Genomic DNA, 27557 nt, shown 5'->3' with positions numbered 1-27557 from the left:
CAAACACTGATTAGCCGACTAGAACTTCATCAATTTATTTATTTAATCGATAAATATCGCATATAGCGTAGCCTGTAGCATTTTGGTTTTATACAAGCTAAGCCCGTTTCAAAACATTAATCGTTGAACTTTCGATAACTCTTATTGTAGTCTTATTCTTATCGATATATATCGAACAAAACTATTTACAGGGCCTAAAATATTAAGCCACATATTAGCAAGTATTCTTGAATTTTGCATAAAGCATCCATTTACCAATCGATATTTGTATTATTGTATCGATGTATATCGCACATGGCGCTATTCAAATTAAGTTATGTCAAAACTTTGCTTATTTTAACTCAAATCTATTCACTTTAAGAAATAAATATTCAGAAGAGTTCTTAATTGATGACTATTTTCTCTATCGACTGACTATCGATATATATCGCACTTTAATGATCGACAGGGTAATAAATGATTGTGAAATACAGCTTTAATTGCTCTGGCATTCGGTGAGTCAAAAAGGCCTCCATCTCGCTCCATTTCTGTATCCACAATCTTCTTCCAATGCTCATTTCCCCTCTGTCGCTTATCGATAGTTGAGTCTCTCTCTCTGTCTCTTGCAATGGCGGCATACAATTGCCATAACTCAATTTTAGTTTTAATTTCCGCTTTTGGGCGTAAATTGCATTTGCAAACTCTACACTCACTACACACACACACGCACATACACATATACACACGCACACACACACACAGTCAGTCGAGCTTGATTCATTTATGATATCCATTCATCTGTCTACAGAGAACTATTGATATCGGTTATCGAAGAACTTTTGATTGAAACAAATTGAAGCAAAAAATGTCACAAAATTCGCTTGCCATGTGCCACGCCCACCTGCCGAAATGGGCGCTGCTGGGCGGGTGCGTGTGGCTGCTGCTGCTGTTGCCTTTGGCAGCTGGCGGTTCGTGCCGCGAGGCCCAACTCTGTTGCAACGGTCGCGACTCCTCGTGCGTGGTGCAAAAGGCGCCGGTCAATGCGATTATCGAGGATCTGAGCGATAAGCCATGCTACTGCGATCACGCCTGCCTCAAGCTGGGCGACTGCTGTGACGACTTCAAGGATCACTGTGGAGGTGAGTTATCGAATGTTATCGATTAGCTAAGCAATTTAAATTGATTATGAAAGTCGAGAAGTATCGATACATATTGTTCTCATAGAATTACCTTTCGCATGCACATCCAATTGGGAAAATTCCAATTGGAAAACGACGGCAAAATGAAGAGGAAAAGTTTTTTGGGCTGAGCTGAACCTCATTAGCAAGCGTCGCAGATCTAATGCGATATAAACTAGCTAAACAACAGCGCGAATATTCTCAATATGTTTCAGACTAGCGTCCTTCGTCCTTCGCGTGGCTGCGTGGCTGCGTGTCTGCCTGGCGGGCATGTAACTAGGACTATAAAAAGGCCAACTTAATGGCCACATCCACAAAACTAAGAGCAACATTCATGGCTCGTTGGCTCGCACTGCCTGCCGACTGCCGGCTGTCGACTGCTGACTGCTGACTGCTGCCTGTCGCCACACCCCCTGCCACCCCCTGCCACCACCCGCCCCACCCGCCTCTTACAATTTGTTCTTTTGCATTTTTCTTTGCTTTTTTTTGGTTTTCTGAAAGTACAATAGCTAAAGGGCTTTAATTTTATTACACACAGCAAATAAAGTCAACGAACATGCGGCGGCAGTACCTCGCCTCTCTACGCGCTTCTCAGTCAGCCAAATTAAATAAGAAACAGATAGAAAGAGGGCGAGAGAGAGTGCGAGTGGTGGGGGTGGGGGCACTGGCGAAGACTTGGCCAAAAGTTGAAATTTTTGCGTGCCAGCTGCGGCTACACAACTTGCCACAACGATATATGAGAAAGCAAGCCAATGCCTGACTAGCTAGATACCCTGTAAGAGCTAAGTGACAGACAGTAGAAAATTTCAACACATTTTTGCTTTTAAATGGCCCAGAAATGCATGAAAACATGTTGAGTGATCAGAGTGGAGACTGCATACATACCCTGTAATTCTTAGTCACTCTTGCCTTTGTTCAGCAGGCCAGCTTCCAAGCCTGCAAAATGTAGAGGGTATATGATAAAAACTACAAAACAAAAGACGGCGCAGCAGGCACAGCAACAGCAGTTGTTAAAGCCAGTCGCAGCCAAAGCACAATTTATTTAATTTTGTATTAAATTTGATTTGATTTTTATTGTTGTTCGAGAGAGAGATAGAGAGAGGGAGAGAGGGAGGTCTGTAGAGGGGGAGAGAGTGAGGCCGAGCGAGTGAGATTTATGATTACATGAAGGAGGCGCATCAATTAAAGCGCCGCTGCAAAAGAAAAGCCATAAACACAAAAACTAATACGAATACAAATAACAACAACTCGCAAGACACACACGCAGACACACACACACATGTGCACATACACATTCCAGCTTCAGTTCCAGCTCCAGCCGCAGGCAACACAATGAAACATAAAACGGACAATGACAATCATTTGGCAGCCTCTGGAGTCTCTGTAGTCACGGTATCTAGGGGTTCGGGCCAGGAACGAAAGAACGAAAGCTTTTGCCAGCTTTGTCAGGGTCCGAGTGGAGTGGTATGTGGGCGTCAATAGAGTGGGCGTGGCTAAAGCGCTAAGTGCAACTGAATTTGGGCATTTCTAGTAACTGTAAAAATAAAGTAAGCTATATCGAAAAATGCTCATTAATTGGCTTTGATGTGAATTTGAGCAGCTGCCGATATATATCGATATATACCGATATATATATGTATTGAATGAAAAGCAAAGCAACTGGAGCGCTTTTCCTATAATGTTAGCTAAGAATATGTTTATGTATATGGCTTCGTTACTTATCGATACATATCGATAACAATGTATTTTGCATAAGTATTTATTTATTGAGATAAAGTTTCTTTATTATTATTATTATTATTATTATATATTATTATTATTTAATACTACTATATATCGCTTGAATTGTGCATTGTGTATTGCTTATAGGCAACTCTTGCAATCACAGAGAGTATTCTCAATCGAAATATCGATAACTTGTTCAATTTAGTATTTATGCATTTTTTCTATGCGATACAATTGATTAAAAGCTTTACCTTTAACTGACAACGCAGATTATTTACAGTTTAGATTAGATTAGATAAATATTTTAATCGATATATCGATAGCTCGATACCATTATTACTTGCTTATCTATATACAATTGCTTCAACGCCTTAGCCTTTAACTCTGCCCACACCCAGTCCTTTTGTTGTTGGACTTGCCTCATGTCTCGTATTTTATTTTCTTGGCATTTTATATGGAACGTCTATAACTACCAATTAAGTTTGGTAAATATATCGTGCTATAAACATAACAAACATGTCAAACTAACAGGCAGACAGAATGGCAGCGGGGGCGAGAGATGTGAATGGACAAGCCGAGTGACAGGCAGTCAGACAGGCAGGCAAAAGGAAATGCGTATAAAGCGATAAATGTCAAGTTCAGTAAAAGAAAGAGAAGCCAGAAAAGGAAGAAGGAGAGGGAAACGAAGAAAGGGAAAACAAGAAAATCTAAGCAGCAACAACTCGTAAAGTTGTAGAGATCGAGCTGCTGGAGTGGGACATTTTGCAGGGCTAAGTTCGTGCAGCGGCTGCTGCTAAAAATCAATCAAAGTCATCTTAATATATCGATAACGATAACCACCTATCGATTAAGCGATAAAGATTATATAAAGTTGTGTTAAGCCTCTGCCTGAATCAGTCAAGCTCAAACTATCATAATTCATGTATCGATAACAATAACGTAACGATAAGCAGCGCGATTCCACTTTAAACATTGTCCTCTCGCTGTGCCTTTGCTCATTTTATATATCAACAAACAATTTTACTTTCCAAACAAATTACGACTTTCTCTCTCCCCCTCCCTCTCTGTGGCTATCTCCTCTTCAAACACTCGCTAAGCCAAATCTCCTCAATTATTTCACCAATTAAACTATCATATTTAACGCTAATTAGTTTGACGAAAGATTAGGCGCAACCCGGAGCGACGCGGGGAAGCATGCGCTAATTGGGCATGGGCTTTTCAGTATTTCAAAGCTTTGCAGTTGACACCTAATTAATGACAATCGGTTAAATATGTGCCTGAAACCCCGACAGAAAAATAACAACTTTGACAGATTGGCAAACGAGTGGGCTCTGCTCTCGTGTGATATGGCCTATGTTTTGGCATGATGTGAGCCTGTTTATTAAAGCGTCTTCCAAACACACGTTCTGAGTTCTTAGTTCGAAGAATAACCTAAGGAAGGTTGTATTAATAATCTAAAGCAATAACTTGTGGTTCCTGAGTCATTAAACTCAGTTGCTGACCTAAAAGCCAAATGACTTAACTTCCGTAATTTAATTCACGGTTCGAGCTCGGCTTGCCGCAAGTCTAAGCCTTAGATCTTAGTTCGAATAACAGGTAGAAGAAAACTTCACTTTATACGCTGCTCACAAATACCCTTCAAGTCGCATCAGCATGTCTACAGCGTATGCAATAGAGAAGTAGAAAAAGATGAAATTTAATGAGCGCCGTATCGAATGACCAAAAAACCCGTCTAACCCTTTGAGCCTCAAATGTTGCGTTTCAAATTGTTGGCAAACAACTTAGAGGCAAGGCAAGGCCAGACAGACAGAGAGACTCGCTCCTAGACTGACCTAACCATCCACCACCACACAGACCAGACCAGCCCCTGGCCAGCCCCTTGTCACGCCCACCCTTGAAAGCGTTTTCTGAGTAGGTAAATGAAACACATTTGCGTCAAGACCTATCAAATCAAATAAATCAGTTGCAAAGTGAAAGGAAAACAACTTGATGAATGACAAAGGCAATTGACCGACTAAGCAATACCCTGTAGCTAAGAGAATGTATCGTAAAATGCCTCAACGTATGAATAGTCTAAAAACGAAGTAGAATTAGTATAAATGGAATAAGCGAAGAAAAATGGAATACAGAAATGCTCGACTAGAGATACTCTGTAGCTATTATTTTTATATGACGTGCACGGTTTTCTCTTTCTCAAACGGCACTTTTTAAAGATATGTGGTGATATATATATAGAGTGCAGCACTTTGCTGCTAGACTAGCAGATACCCTGTAAGCATTTTAGACTAGAAATTATTTTGATGCTATGAAAATGTGCACAACATTTTTTAACTGCAACCACTTTTAATAATAGATCGTTTCGTGGGGTGTGCCCGACGTGTATATGCTCTGTAACTAGCTAAATGTTCTATACAGAAATACTTTTTACTTTTCAATATGCATATTTATTGTGAATGTTATATAAAATAGTTCCTCATATTTTACAGGGTATACACTTGTGTATGAATATACCTTAAATATTTTACAGGGTATACATAAAGGGAAGGAGTAGAAAAGAGAGTGCTCGTTTATTTTCCTATTCTATTTTGTTAGCTGACATGAAAACGCATATAACCCACTAGCACATTTTTATAGGGTATAGGATATACGTAAAAAGGGCTCAGTCTATCGCATTTGACTTGGGTCTTTCTTTCAAACGGATTTGCAGTCAGTTCTTTGTCTGTTGTTGTTTTTGCTGCGCCTAATGAGCGCTGAACCTGCAGCTCGTGCGCTCCGCTCCATTGGCCCTAGGATAAGCATAGACAGCGAGAGTGAGAGCGTGAGAGACAGAGGGCGGGAGGCAGAGGGAGAGGCGTGGCTGAAGGGAATATGCTCAATTGAATGTTTCTCTACTAATTCGTGGCCAACTATGCCAAAGCCCAAGAGCAAGTTGAGCAAGCAGACAAAGCGGTCTTAAAGGGACTTCAAAAGTCGGCTCAATGTATGAAGTCCCTAGAAGCGGGCCAAAAAGGAAAAGGCATAAATATTAATTATTATCAAAATTGTGCTAAGCACTCAATTAGAAAGTCGCCCCAACGGATTGAGGGTGTGCTGGGTGTGTGTGCGCGCGCGCGTGTGTGTGTGTGTGTGTGTGTAGGTGTCTGCGCTCAATAATGATAATAATATAATAATTATGAAATCGTTTGTTAATGCTTCACATGCCACGCCCATAGCACAGTGTGTGTGTGGATAGCTTTTCACTAATGCCTGGGGCCAAGACTTTTGCGGCTCAAAAACTTTTAGCACTTTATTAATTTCATTTAGCACATTAAAAGCATTTTGTTAATCCTATGGCCATCAATTTGTAGACCTACACACACTCTCCCCCTCTCTCTCTCTCCCTCACACACACTCTGCGCTGGGCATTTGTCAAATAAAGTTTATACTAAGCCAAAGTAATTGGTAAGGCGCAGAGTGAAAGTTCTTTAATATGTTAAGTCATTAGACTAAGGCCACACAGAATTTTGATGGAATTTTGAAGGCAGCACGAGTTCGGCTAATACTGCAACAACAATGGAGTTTTGTGTTTTCTGAAACTGAAACCAGAATTATGGCTATTATGTTGGGGCTCGTGCAAGCATCAAGAGCATTAGGCAAGCTAGTTTAAGGGCCTATTCGAGACCCACTGACCTGAAGAGCAATTATGTGCCAAAAATGTAGCTGGAGCAATCGAAACTGGCATTGGTCTGCTAGGAAATCTTTGCTTAAGTGTTTACAAAACATTCCTGGCCAATGGAGAGGCCATTGGGACTGCCTTGAGGGCGGGCTAGTTGAAGAGAAGTTGTTTGAGTGATATCTGTAGGAAACACTGTGCCACAGGAGCACTCCTAATAAATATTTTTTGATATTTTGTACAGCAGGCTATGAGAGATTGTTTCCTAGCAGCGATGCCAGAAAATTATTTAGTTTGTGTACAGACGTCGAACTGAACAGTCAGAAAAGTTTTTAAGAAAAATATCAGAAAGTGTAACATAATTGAAAGGTGAGAAATTATAAAGAAAATCGAGTACCATGCAGTCATCGTCGCAACTTGGAAAGTTGAGTGTGACACGCAGTTTGTCGGACGAGAAGATGGATCTTCATTTCAAGCAGCAAATGGAGCTGATCAGAGAGATGAGCAAGGCGCATCCGCGTGCAGCAGATCGAGAGCTGTGCCTCAAGTGGCTGAGCGTCTTCTCGCGCACCACCAAAGACGAGAAGGCGGTGAGGAATTGCCTGATCGACTTGATGCACAGCCAGCTGAAGAAGGACGGACAGCTGGGCTATCCCTTTACAGATGAGCTCAATTGCAATCGAGATTTGCGCAAATGCTTCGACATGCGACGCAAGCAGGTGAAACAGATAAAGCCAGAATTGAAGGTTGACGATAAGGAAGTTGGGCTGCCCAAGCAGCAGCGGAAGCTCGTCCATCCCGGACTAGCCGAGAAAGAGACCGTGGCCAAGAGCTTGCGTGCGCCGGCTCCATCGTCTGTGAGTGCTCCGATCGATGAGGACGAGACGAAGCCCTCGACATCGCAGGCCAATGTAGTCGAGCAGATAAATGAATTGGAAAAGGTGGAACATCAGCTCTGGCATCAGAAGCTTATCTCTAGCACCAAGGCCATGCATAAGAAACCAAACGCACCTAAGTCTGGGCTAAACCCATATCGTTCGGCTGCAGTTACAGGCAAGACACCGCCAGCCGCTACGGGCAAGGCCCCGCCAGCAGCTACGGCCAAGCAACCGCCGGCTGTTACGGCCAAGCCCCCGCCAGCTGTTACGGCTAAGCCCTCGCTAGCTGCTACGGCCAAGGCACCGCCAGCAGCTTCAGGCGATTTGCCTGCGGGCAATCGAATGGCGAAGCCGTTGCTAGAATTGTACAAGAAGAAACACTTTAAAGAGGCGGAGAGCGATCTCGACGCGCAAATGTTTAAATATTCAGAGAAAGCCTGCATAGATTCAACTCCAGGTTTGGTTTTGCCGCTAGGCGAGCAGGCCAAGGAGCCGGAGCGCGTGCGCAAAATGTTGGATATCGAGCGACGCAAGGAGCAGCAGGAGACGGACCGACAGCAGCGAGAGCGTGAGCGCGAGCGCCACAAGACACGCGAGGCGGAGGAGAAAAAGCGCGAGGAACAGCAGCTCGAACAGGAGCGAGCGCGTAAGCTCAAGGAGCACGAGAATCTATTGCTGCGTGTGAACGGACAGCGCGAACACGAGCGCAATTTGCGCAAACAACGCAAGATCGCGAATCGTTTGCTCGCGCAGAAGAAGTGCGAAACTGATGTCGTCAAGTCTGGCCAGAGCAAGCGTGGAGAGCAGCAAAGGCAGGCCAAAGAGATTACCGAGAATCATAAGCAACCAGAAGTATCCAATCCAAAATGCAAGGCAGAAAAGAATCGTCTTCAGCGCCAACGTCCGCATTGGGAGCAGCTCGAGACGAAACAAAAAGTGCTCGACGAACGCAAGCAGCGCAGAGGACAAGGAAAGGCCGAGCAGAAGGATAAAGTTGCTGAGATGTTAATAGATGCAAACGTAATAAAAGAACTGATAAAAGCGGATGATGTCAAAATTCTGCAGGAACAGCAGAAAATGCGCCGAAAGGAAGAGCAAATAAGGCGCCGCAGCGAGGAGCTCGAGCGAAAGCTAATTGCAGTACGTGACAAGCAGCTGGCGAGCAAGAACAAACCGTGTTCCCTTGGAGAGACTCAACAGCAGAGTCGGAAGGTCGTCGATGGTCCAGGGTTGCAGCAGGACTTGCGGGAAGGCGAAGCTCACTCTGATCATGGCTGGTCTGAACGCTTAGGGCAGGAGCATGGTACGATCCCAGCTCAGAATCGGTATGACACGCAGCAAGTGCACACGCATAAGGCGAATTCGAAAGCGAGACGAAGTCCTACGCCCAGGAACTTGGGTGGCGATAACCAAGCTTCTATCCAGCAATCCGTACCAGCTTTGACCTCCTCGCCTTCTGCATCCCCAACGCCGGAGCAGTCAATCGAGCAGCTGAATAATGCTAGGCGAATGGAGCTGCTGGAATATACGAGGGAATGCTTTCTGCAGCACATCGATGAGCAGCGTTTGCGCCTGGAGCTGGCCGAGCAGAAAGTTCACACGATCGATGTGGAGAAACAGCAGCTGGAGCTGGAGATCAAGGAGCGCTGCGACATGCTCGGTTGGCTAACCAAAGCGCATAGTCGCACCGAAGTGGAAGCATTTACCCGGCTAGAGCTCAGCAAGACCGAGAGTAGTATGCTCGCCAAGGAGAGATCCGAATCGGTGAAGGAGTGCATCAGGTTCGCCTGGCGAGTGCATCGACTGCACAGCGGGACCAAGTGCAAGTCAAATGGCAAGCGGGGGGCACTTCAATCCGACAAGAGCAGGCGGATGACACCGCGTCGAGTTCCATCAACGAGCTTCGGCAAGCGAAAGCGCATGTGGTCGCCTCTGATGCGACGCTATATTCAATTCGAACCACGACGCAGGTCCAGCTCCAGTGAAGCGCAGATGCTATCCGATAGCGAGGTACGCAGACAGCTCAAGGGCTACCTGCAAAAGCAGCAGCAGCGCAAAGCGCGCTTACAGGAACATTCCAGCGGTGAATACTTTACAGCGCAGCCGCTGAAGAAGAAAATCAAGCGCTACCAGCGCTACGTAGATATGAGCGAGTTGAACAGGTCCAAGGAGAGGAAGGAGAAGTCTGAGGTGTACAGTAGCACCAGCAATATAAGTTGCCGTGCGGTCTTTGGAGGCGATGGCAGCATGGGGGACTTAGCCGTGGACTCTAGGCCCAGACCCATATTCATGAGGCACCATTGGCCGCGTCGAATACGCCAGAAGAATAAGGATAAGAGTGAAAAGCAGAAGGAAGGGACAACGCAGAGCGCAGCTGTTGTGAGTCCATCGAGTCAGGAACCAACGACTTCAACGAATTGCACTCAGTTTACGCAAACAGAAGCCTTGTGGCCATCACCTCGCATGGGTCCCGAGCAGAGCTCGTTGGTCGCTCGTAATAGGCGAAAGACGCAGAGGGGTTTGCACTTACAGCTTTCACGGAGTCATCAGCGTCGACCCGACACTTTGGGCGCCAGCGAACAATTTCAGCTCTCCGACCAGGAACTGGAGGCGGAGCGGAACATCTTTCAGCAGCTGCTGCTGGGCAGTGAAACGGACTCCAACGGACGACCCCAGTTGCTGATCGAGAACGCGCTGATGGAGCATAAGCTGCTCGTGGCCAAGCAGCGGGAGCGACACTTGAAACAGCTGCAGGCCCAAATGATGAAGGCATCGGTTGAGGTTCTACAGTTGCTCGACGTGACGAAGGACGTCGCAAAGCCCGAAGTGGAAAATCAATGCAATCGCACCTGCATTCTCTGGCGAAATGAGCTGCAGTTGGCCGTGAAGCCATTGGCCAAGGTGCCCTGTCGCATCTTCGGCATGCTCTTCGAGCCTCTGCTGCACGATGGCGATGATCAAATGGAGCTGCGCCTTCAGATCAGCGATCTGGATGTTCAGCTGGAAAATCACCTGATAAGTCGTTTAAATCGCGCGCTCGACAAGTGCCACAGCTGCTGCTGCCAGCACCGCTTGCTGCCCGGCTGGAAATCTCATCTGGATCCCGATATGTCGCAACGCAAGCTGCTGGCCACTCACAGCTTTCAGCTTTTGCGCCAACTGTTTGACGAGCACTGCAGCAAGTCGCGTGCCATCTGGCTAGGCGCCTTACAAACCATTGAGAAGTTATATTTCGAGCAGATCGCCGAGAATATGTCAACAGGCAGACCAATGAAACGATCGAATCTCAACAAGGACCAGAAGCAATAAGCCTTCAGATGTTTCCTCTGATTGAAGCGCCAATACCAGTTAGAGGAATATTACATACGATGCCTTGGATCTTTCTACTGCGCCCTAGACTTACGCATACTGCCATTAGATGCATTTGATCTAATGCTCAAAATTTGAATTTCAAACTTATCTTCTTATCAACCTTATATGTGACTAACCTTTTGGCGAACTCTTTCGAGAGATCTCTTTCGGGAGATCTCTTTTAGCAGATCTCTTTTCGCAAATATTTCTCAAAGTTCCGCCACTTAGCAGCGACAGACTTCCTTCTCTAGTCAATTCGCATAGTTCGCACTATATTGCGTTTCTTCGGATCTGTAGCTACAGACCTTAGCACTCTCTACCAACTGCATCTTGCGTCATTTTGCGCTTCTTATAACCCATTTGTGTCCATGTCAATGTTGATATTTGTTGTCTTCGCTCGTTGTTTTCGTAACGACAGCCAAAGTCAAACTCAATTTAACAAAAAATCAACGTAAATGTAAATTGAAACCCGTTTGCGAGCCGTGAGTCAACGTTACGCAGCAGACAACGAGCCTCAGTGCTTGCCTCTCGTCCCGTGCACCGTAACGCTTTGTCCCTCCTCTCTTTGGCCTGGCTGTCTGTCTGGGCTCGTTCCTTTCCACATGTGCTTGCACACACCACTTGAGAACCGACGCTGCGGCAGGTGAAAAACTCTGACCTGACCTATCTTGCACTTAAAGTTTACCTCTGACATCGCTCTCTCCCTTCGTCAGGTCCTCTCTATTTGTGTTGGTTAAAAAGCAATTTCTTCACCAGGTGTTGTTGCCGCTGTTGCAATTGCGTTATTGCCTCGTCGACTGCAACAACTGCTGACATTTGCGCCGCCATCAGCCATCAGCAGTTTTGTATATACCCTGTTAAGTTTCAGTAGGGCATTTTCAGGCACATCCTAGACTAACTTACATATATATTTTAATACATTCCAACACTAGCTTTATGTATGTATTTAATGTAGTATTCAAATGTGATGTAATAGACTCGTGTAATGTTTTGCTATTCTTTGTCTTTTAATTTCTCCTTAATTTAGAGCTTAGACATAACATGATGGGCCTTCTGTAAAGCCCAAGATACAGTGTGATATATGTCCTACGGTATGCCATGCTTAGTTTGTGCTAGAAAACCATCAATCAGCTTTGGTCATCTGCAATCAAATCGCTCTGCTACGATAGCCAAGGCTATTTCAGGCAGTTTGAGGCACAACTGGAGCTTAGTTGTGCGTCTCTTCAGGGCTAATGCGACGTAATAGGGTATTCCATTGTCACCTTGCCATAGTCAGTTCATTGTCGCCCCTGCATTTCGCCTTTATCACTTCGCCAACCATCCACAATCTCAGCCTTTCGCTCAGGCACTCTGCCCCAACATCGGCACTCAAACAACCCACTCGCAGGGCTCTTTTGCATTTTTATTTTGGCATAATAAATGATGACAAATTAATTAAATTGACAAGGATGCCGCTGAAGCTTCTTGACGACGATGCCAACGCCAACGCCAACGCAGACGACGAGGGGCTGCAATCGGTTATTAACATCGCGTATACGCAATGTGAACGTGGCGCTGCGTTACGTTACGTTACGTTACGTATACGCAATGCTGTCGTCTGCTGATTACTGATTAAATGTAAATGTTGTTGATTCTCTCTTTCTCTCTCTCTCTCTCTCATGCATTCGAGACTTCAATTAATAATGAAGGCGTGGCCATGCCAACCCAGCGCTTGCTTTTGGCTGCTGCTGCTGCTGCTGTTGTGGCGGTTGCTCAGTTGAGCCTAATTGAAAGTTGTTTTTTTTTTTCTAACTTGAGTGACATGAGTTTTTAAGTCAAGTGAGCGTTGCTTTTGGCTGCATGGCTGCCCTCTCCTTCTTCTCTTCCCTCTCCCCTCTCCCATTCCTTCGTACTGTGCACAAATGCACAGCAGCAAGCGTGAAACTTCTGGGGCCAAAATGACCTTGACCAAAAAAAAAGAAAAAAACGTTCCTCAAACATGCATATGCATACACTTTCGAGACAGCCCTGTTGGAAATCTGTCAAAGCAGCAAGTGGCCCACATTAGTGCAAGACTTCCTCGATGAGCTGCTGTCCGAGATGAAATTGAAATCGACATTAGCCTGAGTCTTTTAGCTATAGTTTGTCTATATAGACCTGACCTGTACTGCAGGCAGTTGTAGGGCTGTCTTAAACTGACTGCTTTTAAATAAGCTGTGAGATAACTGTCAATGTATATTCAGTGCCGAAGCTCTCTGTATTTAGCCTTTAATTATTGACGCAGTAAATTGCCTTTTAGCTTTATCAGCTGTTCCCTTTAACCCGACACCCCTGCAGGCAGCGTAGGTTAACGATCTGCCTTTTTATACATATTGAAGATATTTCCACTAAGAAATATCAGCAAGATGCGTCTGCGTCTTGGCTTGAGCTAAAGTTATCCTTGAGCCTAATAAAAATGCATATTCATCACACACTTCTAGCAAGTCTCTCTTGATCACCTGTGTTGTGAGCTGTTCAGAAGCATAAGCTGCAAGGCAACATTCATTCAATGCACGACGCTCTCGCTGACATGTCTTGCAGGGTCTTGCTTTTGACTTAAGCCAAGCCAAGTCAAGAAGTAAAATTCGCTCGCTGACAAGCTGAAGCCGAACCCGAACCCGAAGCCATCGACGCCTCATGTGATGTGTCACCGAGGCTGTCAGGTTTCTAGCTGGCATTTTGTTAGCCTCGTTTTCAAAATTTCGTCTTGGCTGCTTGTTTGGCTGTTGTTCGAGTTGTTGTTGTAATTAGTGCATGTAACATTTGAAGGGATATTAATTACTTTGATGTACATGTGTGTGCGCCTGTGTGTGCGTGTGTGGGGGTGTGGGTATGTTTACCTAACATGTTTGACATGCTGGTAACATGCGGCGCCATCAGCACCGCAGCTAAGCAGCTTAGCTGACCCACTTCCTGCCGTCGAGTCTTTCAGCCGTGCCGTCACAAGCCCCTTTCACAAATTTCACACAGCTTTGTTTTCCATTCTCTCTCGCTGCAACTAGGCAACCTACTGCAACTTGTAGCTTAAGGTGTGAACGCAGCGCACAAATCTATTCATATGCAGCTTACGGGCTTTGATTATCTAAATATTACAATACCCTGCACCCATTAAACTTGGCAATTTGGGGTATATTCGCTTTGTCGAAAGGAGCAGGCGTGCCAGAGCCCTGATGAGGACGACGAGGCAGGGTACCTTGCAGTCGGACACTCCCGACTAGAGCACACTTGCCTGCCATATCGAAGACTCTTTGAACGCTACGATGCCTTTCGTAATATCCATGGAAATTCATTTGGCCGAGAAACTTTGCTATTGCCATTCATAAAATTGGCAATAATGAAATGAAATTTTGATGATTTGGTCTCCTTTGCTGTGGTGAGAACTCAATTTGAATACAATTAGTAGCGCGTAATGAGGACTGCGACGAAAATTGAATGACGAATGCGAACTGGAGGAAGTGAAAACATACGAGAAATTGTTCAATCGGGGCCAAACAATATGGCGCATCGAACGGATGTGCTACGTTTTATTTACAGTGGTTGAACAATTGAGCAAACAAAATGGCAAAAGTACAACCCAAATGTGTTCTTGTTGTTGCTGTTGCTGTTGTTGCAGCAGTGCAAATGGACAGACAAGTGAATTATTGAAATGCTTACCACAAGCAGCGGGAAGGACAAAAAGCAAAGGGACTTTGGCTTTTGTCGCCATCGCCGTGCAGTCGCTACTCGCTAATGAGAATCGTTGAGCAATTGCTCTGTGCATTTCTCCCTCTGCTTACAGCAATTCTCTACTTTCCCCAGTGCTTATTCCTTGTCTTTGGTCTATGGTTACACTTCATAAGTAGTGAGGTGTAACCATAGATGCATGCGATTGCCTTTCTACTCGTTATCAGCTATTCTACTCATTCCAGTTTCCTGCTACTCACTACTTTTATTTAAAGCCTATTATGCCTTCATTCCATTTCTGTCTTCTTCATGGTCTTTTCTCAACTTTATGTACTCATTTGGCTATTGGCTACTCGCTACTTCTACTCGTTGAATGTCTTCTCTCTATACCCGCCCTGTTCGTCTCTGATTCTATAATAAAGCTCTTGCTAAGTTCTCTCGTCTCCCTTCTCATCTGGGCTCTAGCTGCTCTGTACTCGCTACTCGCCACAGCTACTCGTTCACTATCTTCTCTCTGCACCCAATCGCTGCTTGTTCTCGTTACTTTTACTAAATTGAGCCCTATTCCTTTATGTACTCTACCATTGCATCTGCTCACTTCTTTTATGTCCAAACCTGCTGAAGCTGTTTTGCTTCTTGCTACTTCTATTCATTGTCTTTGATATGAGCTAGCTAAATGAACTTCAAGCGCAATCGCCTGACCATGTTGGGCAGGCCTTACTGTAGCCAGAGCACGTTTGAGTGCACAGCAACATTTACAGCAGCACCAGCAGCAATAGCAACAGCTACGAGTGCATTCGGTTTGCATTTGCCTTTTGTTTGAGCCCAACGATGCGTGGCAGCTGTGATAAAAGTAACTGAAGTGCCTGGCTACAAGCGTTGATGAACTGCAACCGAGTTGCGAATGGAGAGTCGAGAGTCGAGCATCGAGCATCGAGCAGCGAGCATCGAGCATCGGGCGTCGAGAATCGAGAATTGTGAATCGGGAGTTGCGGCTGATTTAACCAGAGTGGGTCTGACAGTTCGCTGATTGCAGCCTGCAGCAGATTCGGCTGCCACGATGACATCTGCTCGAGTTGGCCGAAAATAAATAAAGCCACGCGCGATGTCATTGATAAGAATCTTTGAAACTTTTGCCAGTTCCAAGCGAGCGAGCAAACAATAAAAATAACGCATACGCAACGGCAACGGCTGGGCCTATAGACAAGGCCACAAATGTGGAGCGTGCGGCATGAAAAATCTGTCGAAACTTATACCGAAAACCCACAGAAGAAACCACATTAATCATTCGCATATGTTGTGCACCACCAGCTGCGGAGCGGAGAGAAGAGCCCAACCAAAATGTCCACAAATATGACTTTTCAGAATACCCTGTACACAACTGCATCACATATCCAGAGGGTATATAAGTGGAGTGAAGTAAATAGATTCACATATGAGTTATGTCCTCTAACAACTTCTATAAAAGAGCGTATACACACAAGTGGCTCTATTATATTACATCTATTAAAAATTATATATAATTGAAGTACACTTCATATGCAACATAAGCTCTAAAGATACCCTGTACATTGAAAAAGTATTTTAAAAGTGTGGGGCATATTATCTTTACTCATGTTCAATAATCTATCTGAGTTTCACATATAATATTAGATATATGCTTGGGGTTATTTGAGCCAACAATATAAGTCTTAGAGCTACCCTATAATGAATGAGATACCCTATAATTATGGCTTTATACTAACTGTAAGTTATATCTAAGCTTAACGTATCTTTAATGTCCGCAAAAAGGAAAAACTTTATGACGTACTAGACATAGCATAAATATTTAAGGTAACTGTGCTTTATGTAGTTTTGTATGTATGTTTCTAGCCCAAATATCTTCAAGCTCATGTTATGGTATATTCTGAAACTTATTACAGGATATCTATAAGCTGAGCTTAGTCCTTCAAGTGGTGCATTTCTTGCTCATGTTTTTTTATGGCTTGTCAAAAAGTAAAAAAAAACAAAAAGAGATGCGGCATTAAATTAATTGAAATCGTTGAAAACAAGCTGAGATTATGTTTGTTTTACTTGTCGCCAGAGTTTGAGTGAGATAAAGAAAGATGGAGAGAGGGAAAGAGGGAGAGGGAGAGAGCGCGTGCTACAAGTAAAGTCAAGAGCTGGCAAAAAGCGAGCAATTGATTGATGAAAGGTCTTTGAGTTGCTTCACAAAAGTTTTGCATTACAAAACAGGGAATTGCTTTGAAACCCAGATAAAAGATAAACATCTCAACATCTCTTGTTTTTTTTTTGTTTTTGTTTTTGGTCTGGTTGAACACAGAGAATTCCGCAATGAGATGCAGAAAGGCGAACAAGATGTGATGTCTGTCTGCGTCTGTGTCTGTGTGTGTCTGTCATAGATGACAGGCAATAAATTTGGCATCGCCTGGCGAATTAAGCAGCTGGCTGCACAGTGCCTCTAATGACCCAGCGACTAACCCTTACGCATCTCTGGAACTAGAGCAAAAACAGTTCTCCTACGTTATCCATTATCTGGCTCTTCTATGCTCATTTAATGGCTTAGTCTCATGACTTGACTGAATTTTGAAAACTCTGCATAATTACCTTCAAATATTAAAATGAACCAAGCCAAATGCGCGCAAAGCGCAAAGTCAGCATTTGTATCAATCCTCTTGCTGCTGCTCTCTCTGTCCCTTTCTCCTGCAACTCCGAAATCCGTTTTTTCCAATTTGTTAGGAACTAAATTTGCTCGTTACTTTTTCAGTTTTCGCAATGGCTAAGGTTAAATTATGTTTTTCAACTGAATATGCTGCACAGCAATCCAGGCTATTCGATTGATAAGTGGAGCTACTCGTTACTTTTTACTCGTCACTCGTTACTTTGCTTCATTTTTTATAGACTTTTTTTGGTTTTAAAATGTTGCTAAGATTTCAAAGCCTAATGGGCCTACTCGCTAGCTTGGCTAGTTGATCAACTCGTTGCTTTTTACTCGTTACTTTATATGTTCTTACTGCAATTGCTGGAGCTAGGGCGTCTTTACATTGTCTTTGTTGCAGGGTAATTTGGGTAGGCTAGTAAGCTTGCTCGTTACTTTTTACTCGTTACATTTCACTCGTCACTCGTAATGCTTCATTCCATACTTTTAATTTTAATATTCGCTTCGTTATAGTCAGTTGATAATGCCTGACCTGATTACGCCCTAAGTCTATTGTGCGATGACACTTGTTTCTCTTTGCTCTTCACGCGTTTGCTTTTTTAAAGAGCAATTTGCATTTGCCGCAAGCAGTGCATGATGCATTAAGTGAAGAAGTTTCGAAACATAACTTTCATATTAAACTAGCCCAGCATGAAGCTGGGCAAACCACAGGCCTCTCGTCATTTCCCACTCGCTGCTCATCCCAGCCTTAACTATTGTGTCTGTGTGTGTGTGTGTGTGTGCGTGTGTGCGGGCAATACTTTTATGTTAAACTACAAGCTTTCGGCTGGACACAGACGCCCAGCTGCATGCATGCGTGCATTGCATACATATATTTATTGTGTGTTTGTAGAACAGCTTTCTCTCCCCTCTCTCCCTTTCTCCCTCTCTCCCTCTCTCCGTTGTCGCTTGACTGCAGCTGCAATGGCATTTTTATGCAAAACAACTGTTTGCTGTCAACAACACAGCAGGCAACAAGCCCGCAAGTGCGAGAGATGTCAGCTTGGACAATCGCTGGACGGCACTGAACGGACATACCCCCTTGGCCAACCCCCACAAAAGACTTGCGCTCTCTCTCCCTCTCTCTCTTTCTCTCATTTACTCCCTTGTGCTCGCTCTCGCTCTGCTTTAAAAGTGCTTTAAGTTTATGACTCAATGAGCTGATTGAAATGGAGAAGTGCAACTGTCTCAAGTGCGTCACCTTGTCGACTAGACCACAACAGTGAAGCGGTTAAGCGGTTAAGCGGTAAACCGGCTGGTGCGCTTAAGCGGTTAAGCATTTAAGCCGTTAACCTGCGACAAATGATGACAGAAAAACTATCAAAGCAAATAGAAAACGGAAAACCAAAAACAGAGAACAGTTACAGACACCAAGATGAACTATTTTTATGGCACGAAAAGCAATCAGAAGAAGTTTTAAGTTTCAGCCATGAAAGCAAGTCAAGATAGTTCGACAGGGGGATTTGATTGTAAGAGAAGAAGATGAAAAAAGCAAGAAGAAGACAATTAGAGTAAAAGAAGCTCAGGCAAATACAAAGTAGCGATAAGAGGTTAAGCAGCAAATACAAAGTGCGGATAAGTTATGGTTAGAGGAGGACGAACAAGTGGCTGGAGAAGAAGAATGAAACGATAGAGTACAGTTATAAGGAAACTCTAAGAAGCAGGAGAAGAGGAAGAAGAGGCAGACAATTGTAGAATGAGAAGATGAAGGAAAGACGAAGATGCGAAGGAAAAGACGAAGAAGAATGCGAAGTATGAGAAGATGAAAGAAATAAAAAGTAGGGTTTGAAGGAGGTAAGCATAAGTATGGATACGAATAGAAAGATTATGGTTGGTGGAAGAATTACATTCCAGATTATAAAGCAGAATTATTCATAAGAAAGATAAGAATGTAGCGCATAGAATAGATTATGATGTGAGAAGCAGCAAATAAAGAAGTAATAGAATAGGGAACTAGAAGGAGGGCATATACGTATATAGATAGGGATTATTGACGTTTGACTTTTCATGCCCTGAAAATGGCTAAGCGGATAAATTGAATGCGTGCCCAAAGCTATGCAGTATTCACTGTAGCTTCCAGTCGTGAGTAGAGCACTTCGGACTTGTTAGCTTTGATTAAGGTAGATATATATGTGTCATATTATCTTTGATTGAATGCAGAAATTGCTGACACTTACAAAAAGATAAATAATAATTTTAAAATCAATTTAGGCTGTGCGTGCATTGGGAACGGGAACTGCCAAACGTCTGTCTGTTTACGATATGTTCATTTAATGACTAGCTAAATGATTTGCAATGGAATTTTGAGTTTGAGGTCAAAGGAATTCAAATAACTTATCTGAAATGAACAGAACAGAGGGAGAGTGTGTGTGTGTGTGCGTGTGTGTGTGTGTGTGTGTGTGCAGTCAGTCAAATGAATGTAAATGAATCGCTCTCTCATAAACTCATCTAATCTAAATGTACTTTTGGTCATTTGATATTGAGTTAGCACACACACACGCACACACACACACACACACACACACACAATCAGTATGATTAATAAATAATTCTGCAGTTGCATTTCAGGTTGCGCAGTTTCTGAATTTAATTTGGTTTATGCATTTGTTTGCCCACGTTTATCTCTCACAATTCACCAAGCTGACTGAGTGTGCCGTGTGTGTGTGTGTGTGTGTGTGTGTAGTGCTCGTATGTAAATATAATCAGAAACACACTCAAAGTGAGAGAGTGAGTGAGAGAGATAGAGTGAGATAGCTTCATGCATATCCAATTTGCATAATGTTCACCTTTCGGTTCACTTTATATTCGCAATTTTAGCTAAAATGATGAATATACGTATACCCTGTAAAGCGAGCTGGCTGAGAACAAAATAAAATGAGAGCTTTTCTGTATATAAATATTGATATAGCTTTCGTTTCTCTACTTCGCTCTTCAGCTCTCGCCCTTTAAGCTAGCTAGTGTAAATTACCTAGTATGATAGACATTTGAGATACCCTAGCAAATAGGACTATGAGCTTTGGCTATCATAAGCGTTAAGCTCATGCTCTTCCCAAAGGCTTTCGCTTGTTAAGCCTTGTGTAGGGTATTAGCCAGTCGATCAAATGTCTTCTTGCTGAAGACTCAAAATGTTGTTTTTGCCTTTTGCATTTGATTTCGATTGCGATTTTGACTACGCATATGAATTTATATTGTAATTAGTAGCTACATTTGTTCATTTTGGCTATCAAGTATACACACACACACGGGCACCCAAACGCACACACACACACACTCACAGCTCATTAGACAAAATGAATGGGTAAATAGGTAAACGCGTTTCACTAGCTGAATTTGGCAGCAAATGTGAAGGCAGTTCATAATTAGCTTAAATGGAAGTCTACTTTTTGGCAGGAGCACACACACAAACACACACACACCCATACTCATGTACTCATGTACTCATATGACGCATTAAAATGAAAGAAATACATTAAAGAGCTTCAGCCAACAATTGAATTATTTTTAAGCAAAGCTAGCTTTGTGGCACATACACACACAGACGCAGTCTGCACTCCACACACTCACACATATACGCACACTTGGCATTAAGTGTGGCGCGTAAAAATTTCCACTGCGCTAATTTTAAATAATGCTCATACGCCGCGTTGTGCAGCCGCTTTTTTTTGTATAGAAATGGGCGCCAGCCTCAAAGGCAGCACTTGAATTTAAAGTAAGGCACACACACACACACACGCACACACAGCTCTAATCAATTTGCTTGGCAAACACTTTTCAGTTGCGCTGCAAAGTATGCTACAGTTTTTGCTTGTTTCTTTCTCTTTTCTTTTGCTATTTTGCTTTGTTTAACGCTTGCTTGCTTGACGCCTACCTGCCCCGCCCAGCAGTAAAACAAAACACAAAACACCTTTTGACATTTATCGTCGCCTTGTCCACAGTTTTCGTCGTCGCACGCAAAAGCGAATGCGAATCCGAATGCGAATGCGAATGCGAATGTCTTGCGCGCAGATTTTAAGCTGATTTTCAGCGTTAATGATAAAAGTTTTTAGCACGATTTGTGTTGCTGGCGCAAAGTCCGCAGTGCCACTTACACAAGCACACAGCACGCACACACACACACACACGCACACACGCACACGCACACGCACACTGCGCATTTTGTTTTCAATTAATTGTCTACCCATGTCACTCACATGTCCCATTCACGCCATCCAAAACTCCCAACAAAGCTGCGAGGCTGCCCGCAACATGAATTATGCTCAATCTGCAGATATATGTATACTTATATGTATATATATATATACTCTATATGAATGTCTATATATATATCAATAATATATGCGCGCTTCGCAAATGCGGCTACAAATTTGAGTTACTTTTTTACTCAGCATCATCTATGAATGACGAGTAAACAGGGTGTATGAGTCGGAACAGTCAGAAGAAGGCTAAGTTGAGATCGTCTACTTCGAAAAAGATCTCCTCTAGTTTCTCTCAATTTACATCATCAGAATAAATCACGATTCGTCACACGCTGGCATTTACTAGTTGAGCACTCCCCTCGTTTAGTGCAATGCCATTTATTTTTTTGTGAAATCAATTAAAATACAATTGTTATTGAAATGAAAATCATTTTCCCGAAATATTGAAATCCATTTGAGCGCACTAGCATGCGCCGCGGCACGTAATATTTATTTTATTCAGTAACATTTACGCTTTAATCTTAGATAAATTCTTAGCTCATGTATTGAACAACATACAGCACAACATCGAATCGGAAACATAGAGAAAAACTGAAATTCCAGGTGTAAATTCAATGAGTATTTTGCAATTTGATATTGCAATGGAAATGGAAATGGAAATTCCATTTAAACTCAAATCATGGCTCATTAAAATTTAATACAACAGCTTTTGGCTGTAGACACAACTTGGCTTTGTTATGCCCTGTAAATGTTCTGTAGATTGCGGGTAGATTGGCTAGGGGCTAAGTCATGCAACTCGCCAAAGATATTCATCTGCATCTGAATCAAAATAGTAAGTTAACTAATGCTTAATTTCGTATAATAACGATACAAAATCGATAAATATCGATTTTGAAATGTTAGTTATTTGGGCATAGCTCGATAACTTTGAAATGATTTTTGGTTTCTATGGTCTTATTGAGTGTTTAACTCAGTTTTTGTATAACTGGCTTGGCTCAATAACTTTGTTATCTAGAAACGTGTAATTTGGTGAATGGGCGCTTTTCAGCGCCTTGGAAAACGTGTGACAGATTGTGCACACAAAGGATTTCTAGACGCATTTCCTCTGTCAGCTGTCAGGGTAGTCGCCAGTCATTCACTGCCCACAATATAACTTTTACTCATATATGTGCCTTTGTGTGTGTGTGTGTGGCTCTGATTCTGGATGTTTGTCTGCAACTTGATTTCTGCACTTTGTATGTTATTTTAATAATCTCTGTTACTTGCAATTCCGTTTATGGATAAACTCACCAAATTTTGGAAATTGTCTTCAATTTCAATTAGTTCTACGGTCTCAGTTTGTCTAATAGTTGCAAGCACTGTGTGTGTGTGTGTGTGTATAGGGCTGTTTGTGTCTCTTACTCTAATGCTGCTCTGTGTAGCCCAGCCCAGCTCTCGTTGCCTGGACCATTTCCTCTCACAGTTGCCTGCAAATGAAATTACCACAATTGCTGCTGCAGCTAGTTGCTACCAGTTACTGCATTATATATACATATAGATATATATATATATATATATAGATATATATATATATGTAGGCGCAAATATCTTTAGCCGGACTCGCTCTCCCTCTCTCTCGCTCCCTCTGTGACTTTGGCTTCTCATTTGATTTCATTTCGGTTTCGTTTGTGCGGCTTTTGGCCTCCTTCTTCAGTTGGCCAACTGCTACTTTTTTGTCCTTTTGCTACATGTGTAAATTTGACAGTTAAATAAATGCCTCTATCTCCCCCTCTCTCTCTTCCTCTTACTGTCTCTATTTGCGAGTTCCTCTGTGTGTTATAAATTTGCGGTCAAAAGATTAAGCTGTTTGATCGCAAAATCAACAGCCACATAAAATGGATTAAAATGAAATGTCTGTCTGTCTGTCTGCCCGCCAGTGTGCGTCTGTCTGTGTATGTGCGTGTGTATGTATTTTGCTTTTATTGTAAAAATGCCAACAAATATCGACAGATTGCCTCCCTGGCTCCATGTTGGCATCTAGCCAAAATCGCTGCCAGCAGCTTCTCGCATTGCACTCTGATTGCTTTCTGTGGTGCGCAATTAATGCTTGGCGGTTGGCTTCAATGGAGCTGCACACACATACATATACACATACGTATCTATATGTATATGGATACATGTATTTGGTGTTGGCCTGAGGCTGGGTCTTGGCAGCCTAACAGTTGCAACAGTTGTCAGTAGCTGCAATTGAAGCTGAACTACACAATTGATACATTTTAACAAATAGGCGTGCTTTAGCGGTTACTTTATCGTAGCAGACTGGTCTATACCCTGCCCATATGAAACGCCTACTCCTCAAGAGAAATAGTTGAGATCTGTGTTAGTAGTCGCGGGGCTGCGAGTTACCTAAAGCGATATTTATCGATTTGAATGCAAACAAAAGTAAATAACGATCAAATAAAATGGAAACGTCTTTATACATATGATATACAAGCATACGAGTCCTTGAATTGTGCTTTAAACATCAAAAGACAATAGCGATATTTATCGATTTATAAAATAAAATCGAAAATCGATAAATATTTCCATTTAATAATCTTTATTATCTGATAATCTCGTTCTGCTAATGATGGACAAGCTCAAATAAGTAATTCTGGATATCGTTAATCGATATTTATCGATTTTATATTAAAGTTGAAGTATTGATATATAAATTAATTACTTTTTCTTTATATTACATGTAAGAATTTAATATTTGTATTATATTTTTATTTAATCGATATTTCTTGATTTTAGAGAATTTATCGATAGGGATGTTATAGAATGAATATTAAATATGAGTTATCAAAATGATCTGCTCATCAGTCAACAGCAAAGCGCTGCGATTGTGGCTCAAATAACAGATTCATGTATGAATCCAGTTTTTTGATAGCCTTAAATTAGAAAAAGAGTTTATAATTAGCTTTAGATAAGCACACAGATGTGTCTATATATGCAGAGCTATCCGTATTATCTGCTTACTCTGCTTGTTTACCTCATCTAAAAGCAATTTCCAACTTTGCCTATTCATAATAATGTAATCATAAGCTAACAATAGTCGACTGACAAAGTGGCAAAACCCTTTTTCCCTGTGCCTTTCCCCCGATGCTCCCTACGCTCCAAACTGCATTTGACCAAAAGTACTAAAAGCAAACAAATTAATTATAAACAAAGTACATAAATCACATTGCATATTGTGTCGAAAAGAAGAAGAATTGTGTGAAGCAGCCAATTGAACGACTCGAAGATGCCCTAGAATCATGCTAATGATTTCGCTTTCATGTTTCATAAAACTTGTGCTTATGAGTCTAAGTCTAAGTCAACAGTCTATGTAAAACTCAACAAATTTGGCATAGAGTTTTTTGTATAGTCTATTACCAGGACCTCTACACAAAATGTGTGAGAAACACTCAAAGGGTTTCGAATTATCGAAGGAGTTATCGATCATTTAAACGAAAAATGCAATGAGCTGCATAGTCAAGCATGGATGGAGGGACTGTTGCTGGCAAATACGATTTGTGTCTAAAGGTCTCATCTATTCCTCGTATCTCTCTGTTGAATGTGTGCAGGGTATTGAAAGTTAAAGCTAAGCAACGTTCTCGGCAGTCGCTCTAGCAGCTGGCTTTCGGCTCTCGGCTCTCAGCTCTCAGCTTTCGGTTATCATTATATTCAAATTTACATAATTTCTGTGTACAACTCGCTGACTGCAGGTGGCGTGGAGGGGGAGAGCCGTAGGAGAGTGTGAGATAAATATAAAGATAAACATAATCAAAGCGCATGCAGAAAATAACAAGTAAAAATGTGGCCTAACTTTCGGTTTCACTTCTTCTTATTCTTCTTTTTTTTTGTTCTTGCCGCGAAAACTTTGCAACGAATTAAAAACAAGAGAAAAAAAAACAAAGCAAAAATGTGAAAATAAAGGAGACAAAATTTCGTTGTTGCTGTAGACAAAGTTAGGAGACACGAAAGACAAAGCAACATAGCAAAATATGTTTACTATTTACGCTCGATGGGTATTACGTAGAGCAAGAGAAGGACAATGAAACGCCAAACAGCAGACATTGTGAAGTGGGGCAAAGCCGACTGCATAATACTCGCTCCACTTGCAAGTTGGCTTGAAGATCTATTCGTAGAACAGATCAGAAAGACAAACAAGACTGACGGACAAGTGGAGATAGACACAGAGTCGGACGGACAAAGTAGGCCTGCACAGAAGCCTATATACTCGCCATGGCACTTTATGAACGAGCATTGGCAAAACTTTGAACTTTGTCAATTTGATTGCATTTCAGCGAGTTTTTTCCTTTTTCTATGGGAATTGTACAAGAATGGGAAGTAAAGCTTAGAGTGAGTGGATGTGGCGACGTTGATTATGATAACTGAACTGTCCAAAAGCGAGCCGAGGCATGACAAGTCCTACAAAGCTGTGGACAAGCATTGAGGATTGGAGCAAATACAGGAAATATAGCAGGGGTATTCCCTACTCAAGAAATAGAAGTGAAAGAGTTAATTTCAGCCAAAATATTAATGAACTAGATATAAATCCACTCTAAGTCATGTCATATTATGCAAGAATAGTACAAGATAGTCCCGACTCTAAGCTATTCCTTAACAGGAATTTCGCGTAATGCTTGCGATTGAGTGCATTCCCTTTTAGTATATAGGATAAAGTCTGAACTCCTGATTTACCTAATTACTATATGCTTGCTTTAACTGTTTTAGCGCTTCTCACCTCTTTTTCTCTCTCCCAATGAATATCCATTTCATGCTCTCTCTCATTCAAGCTCTCCCTGCCCTTCTTCTTTTATTCTTTCTCCTTATTTCTTCTAATCTATTGCTCTTCATTTATATATTACAAGAATTACAAAGCATCAAAATTTGTTCATATTTCTTAAACTTCTAAGAAGCTTTGAATTAAAGTTTTTTGCTTCAGCTATAGACATCAGCAAAGGAAACAGAAACAAACTAAAGTCAAGCGTCAGCGACATTCTCTTTATGCCTTAAAGTGCGCCCAGTTGGTTAAAATCAGTTGGCAGATTTCATTGCGTAAAAGTTTTTTGTAAGAAGCTTAAAACAGTTTCTGACCCACAAAACACACAGCAAGAAACAGAGAGAGAGAGAGGAAGAGAGATGAGTATTAAGAAAACTACAAAATAAAAACCTAAGAATTTGTAATTCGAGAGTGCCAGACTAGAAGATGCCCTGGAATCAAGTGGCGAAGGTAGTGTATATTTTCTCTAATTTTGCCTTGCTTAGATGCATTTCTATACCAAACTTGATAGCTTCCTCTCTCGAGATATATGATATACGATATACGACATACGATGATTCGAGCTGTGCGCAAAACTTCAAGTTTCTTCTCTTTCTTTATCATTCTCTCAAGTATTTTGTGAGAATTCAAAATATGTTTAAGATGGACTTAGCAACGCCTTCTTCTACTTGTAACATAAATTTTAACTCGATTCGGTATACCCTATACGGAAAGTATTCAGCTGAATACACATCTTCAGTTGCTTTAATAAATGTGTACTACATGACGTATGTGGAATATGCAGAAATATTGCGTATACGACATGGGTAATGAAATGTAAATACAAATAAACATATAAACTGAAGGCCAGCGAGTACAGAACAAATGGCAACTAAGTGTGTAAGTGCTGCCAGTGGTGCCAAGTGGTGCAACTTGGCTATGGCATACGCGGCGTATGAGCAATGCACAATGCACTAAGTTGACAGCCAAATTGAGAAGCTGAAGTCCAGCGAAAGAAAACTTGCAATTGAATGGGGCAAGAGCAAGTCAAGGCTGGATAATGATGATCAGCTTAATGATGATGATAAAGATGATGAGAAAGAAAGAGATGAGCGGCAAGGCGGCTGAGGGTTGGAGGAGACGAAGGCTGAACGCAGAAGGACGAATGGAAACTGTAAACTGTGGCCAAAGAGCTTAATCAAAATTTATGATGTCACATGCGGGCGCAGACAGCAAGAGAGACATAGACAAAGAGAGGGATGGACAGAGAGAGGGCGAGTGAGAGAGAGACAGAGTGAATGGGAGAGGGAGAAGCATAATCATGTATGAAATGATATAGGGGCAGAGTGAGGACTGAAAGCGGCAGAGGATAAACTTGAAATGAAATTTACTAACTTGCGGACTGACTTGCAAGGTAAACAAATGCACAGTGAGAGCCAGGGATAGGGAGA

The 27557-nt window shown here is 42.3% G+C and overlaps 2 protein-coding genes across 3 annotated transcripts in view; both read left to right on the top strand.

Moving 5' to 3' along the window:
* LOC111605416 overlaps positions 1-27557 on the top strand; it is a 96586-nt gene that overhangs the window by 1764 nt on the left and 67265 nt on the right. For both annotated transcript variants that reach the window (XM_023323926.2, XM_023323935.2), the window contains exon 2: positions 788-1118. In XM_023323926.2, coding sequence (XP_023179694.2) covers positions 845-1118 — 274 coding nt within the window. In that variant the 5' untranslated portion in view covers positions 788-844. The remainder of the gene's footprint in view (positions 1-787; positions 1119-27557) is intronic.
* Positions 6842-11688, top strand: LOC115483083 (trichohyalin-like). Its single transcript, XM_030224108.1, has one exon. The coding sequence runs from the start codon at positions 6933-6935 to the stop codon at positions 10719-10721; it is 3789 nt and encodes a 1262-aa protein (XP_030079968.1). The 5' UTR covers positions 6842-6932; the 3' UTR covers positions 10722-11688.

The sequence above is a fragment of the Drosophila hydei genome, unplaced genomic scaffold (assembly GCF_003285905.1).
Source record: "Drosophila hydei strain 15085-1641.00,03,60 unplaced genomic scaffold, DhydRS2 tig00000358-arrow-arrow-pilon, whole genome shotgun sequence".
Classification (NCBI taxonomy): Eukaryota; Metazoa; Arthropoda; class Insecta; order Diptera; family Drosophilidae; genus Drosophila; species Drosophila hydei.
The sequence above is the reverse complement of the archived record's forward strand: the minus strand, read 5'-3'. Positions and strand labels throughout refer to the sequence as shown.

Bases quoted from the DNA above. Each gene is read 5' to 3' on its own strand.
- LOC115483083 (XM_030224108.1), top strand. From the start codon at position 6,933: ATGCAGTCATCGTCGCAACTTGGAAAGTTGAGTGTGACACGCAGTTTG.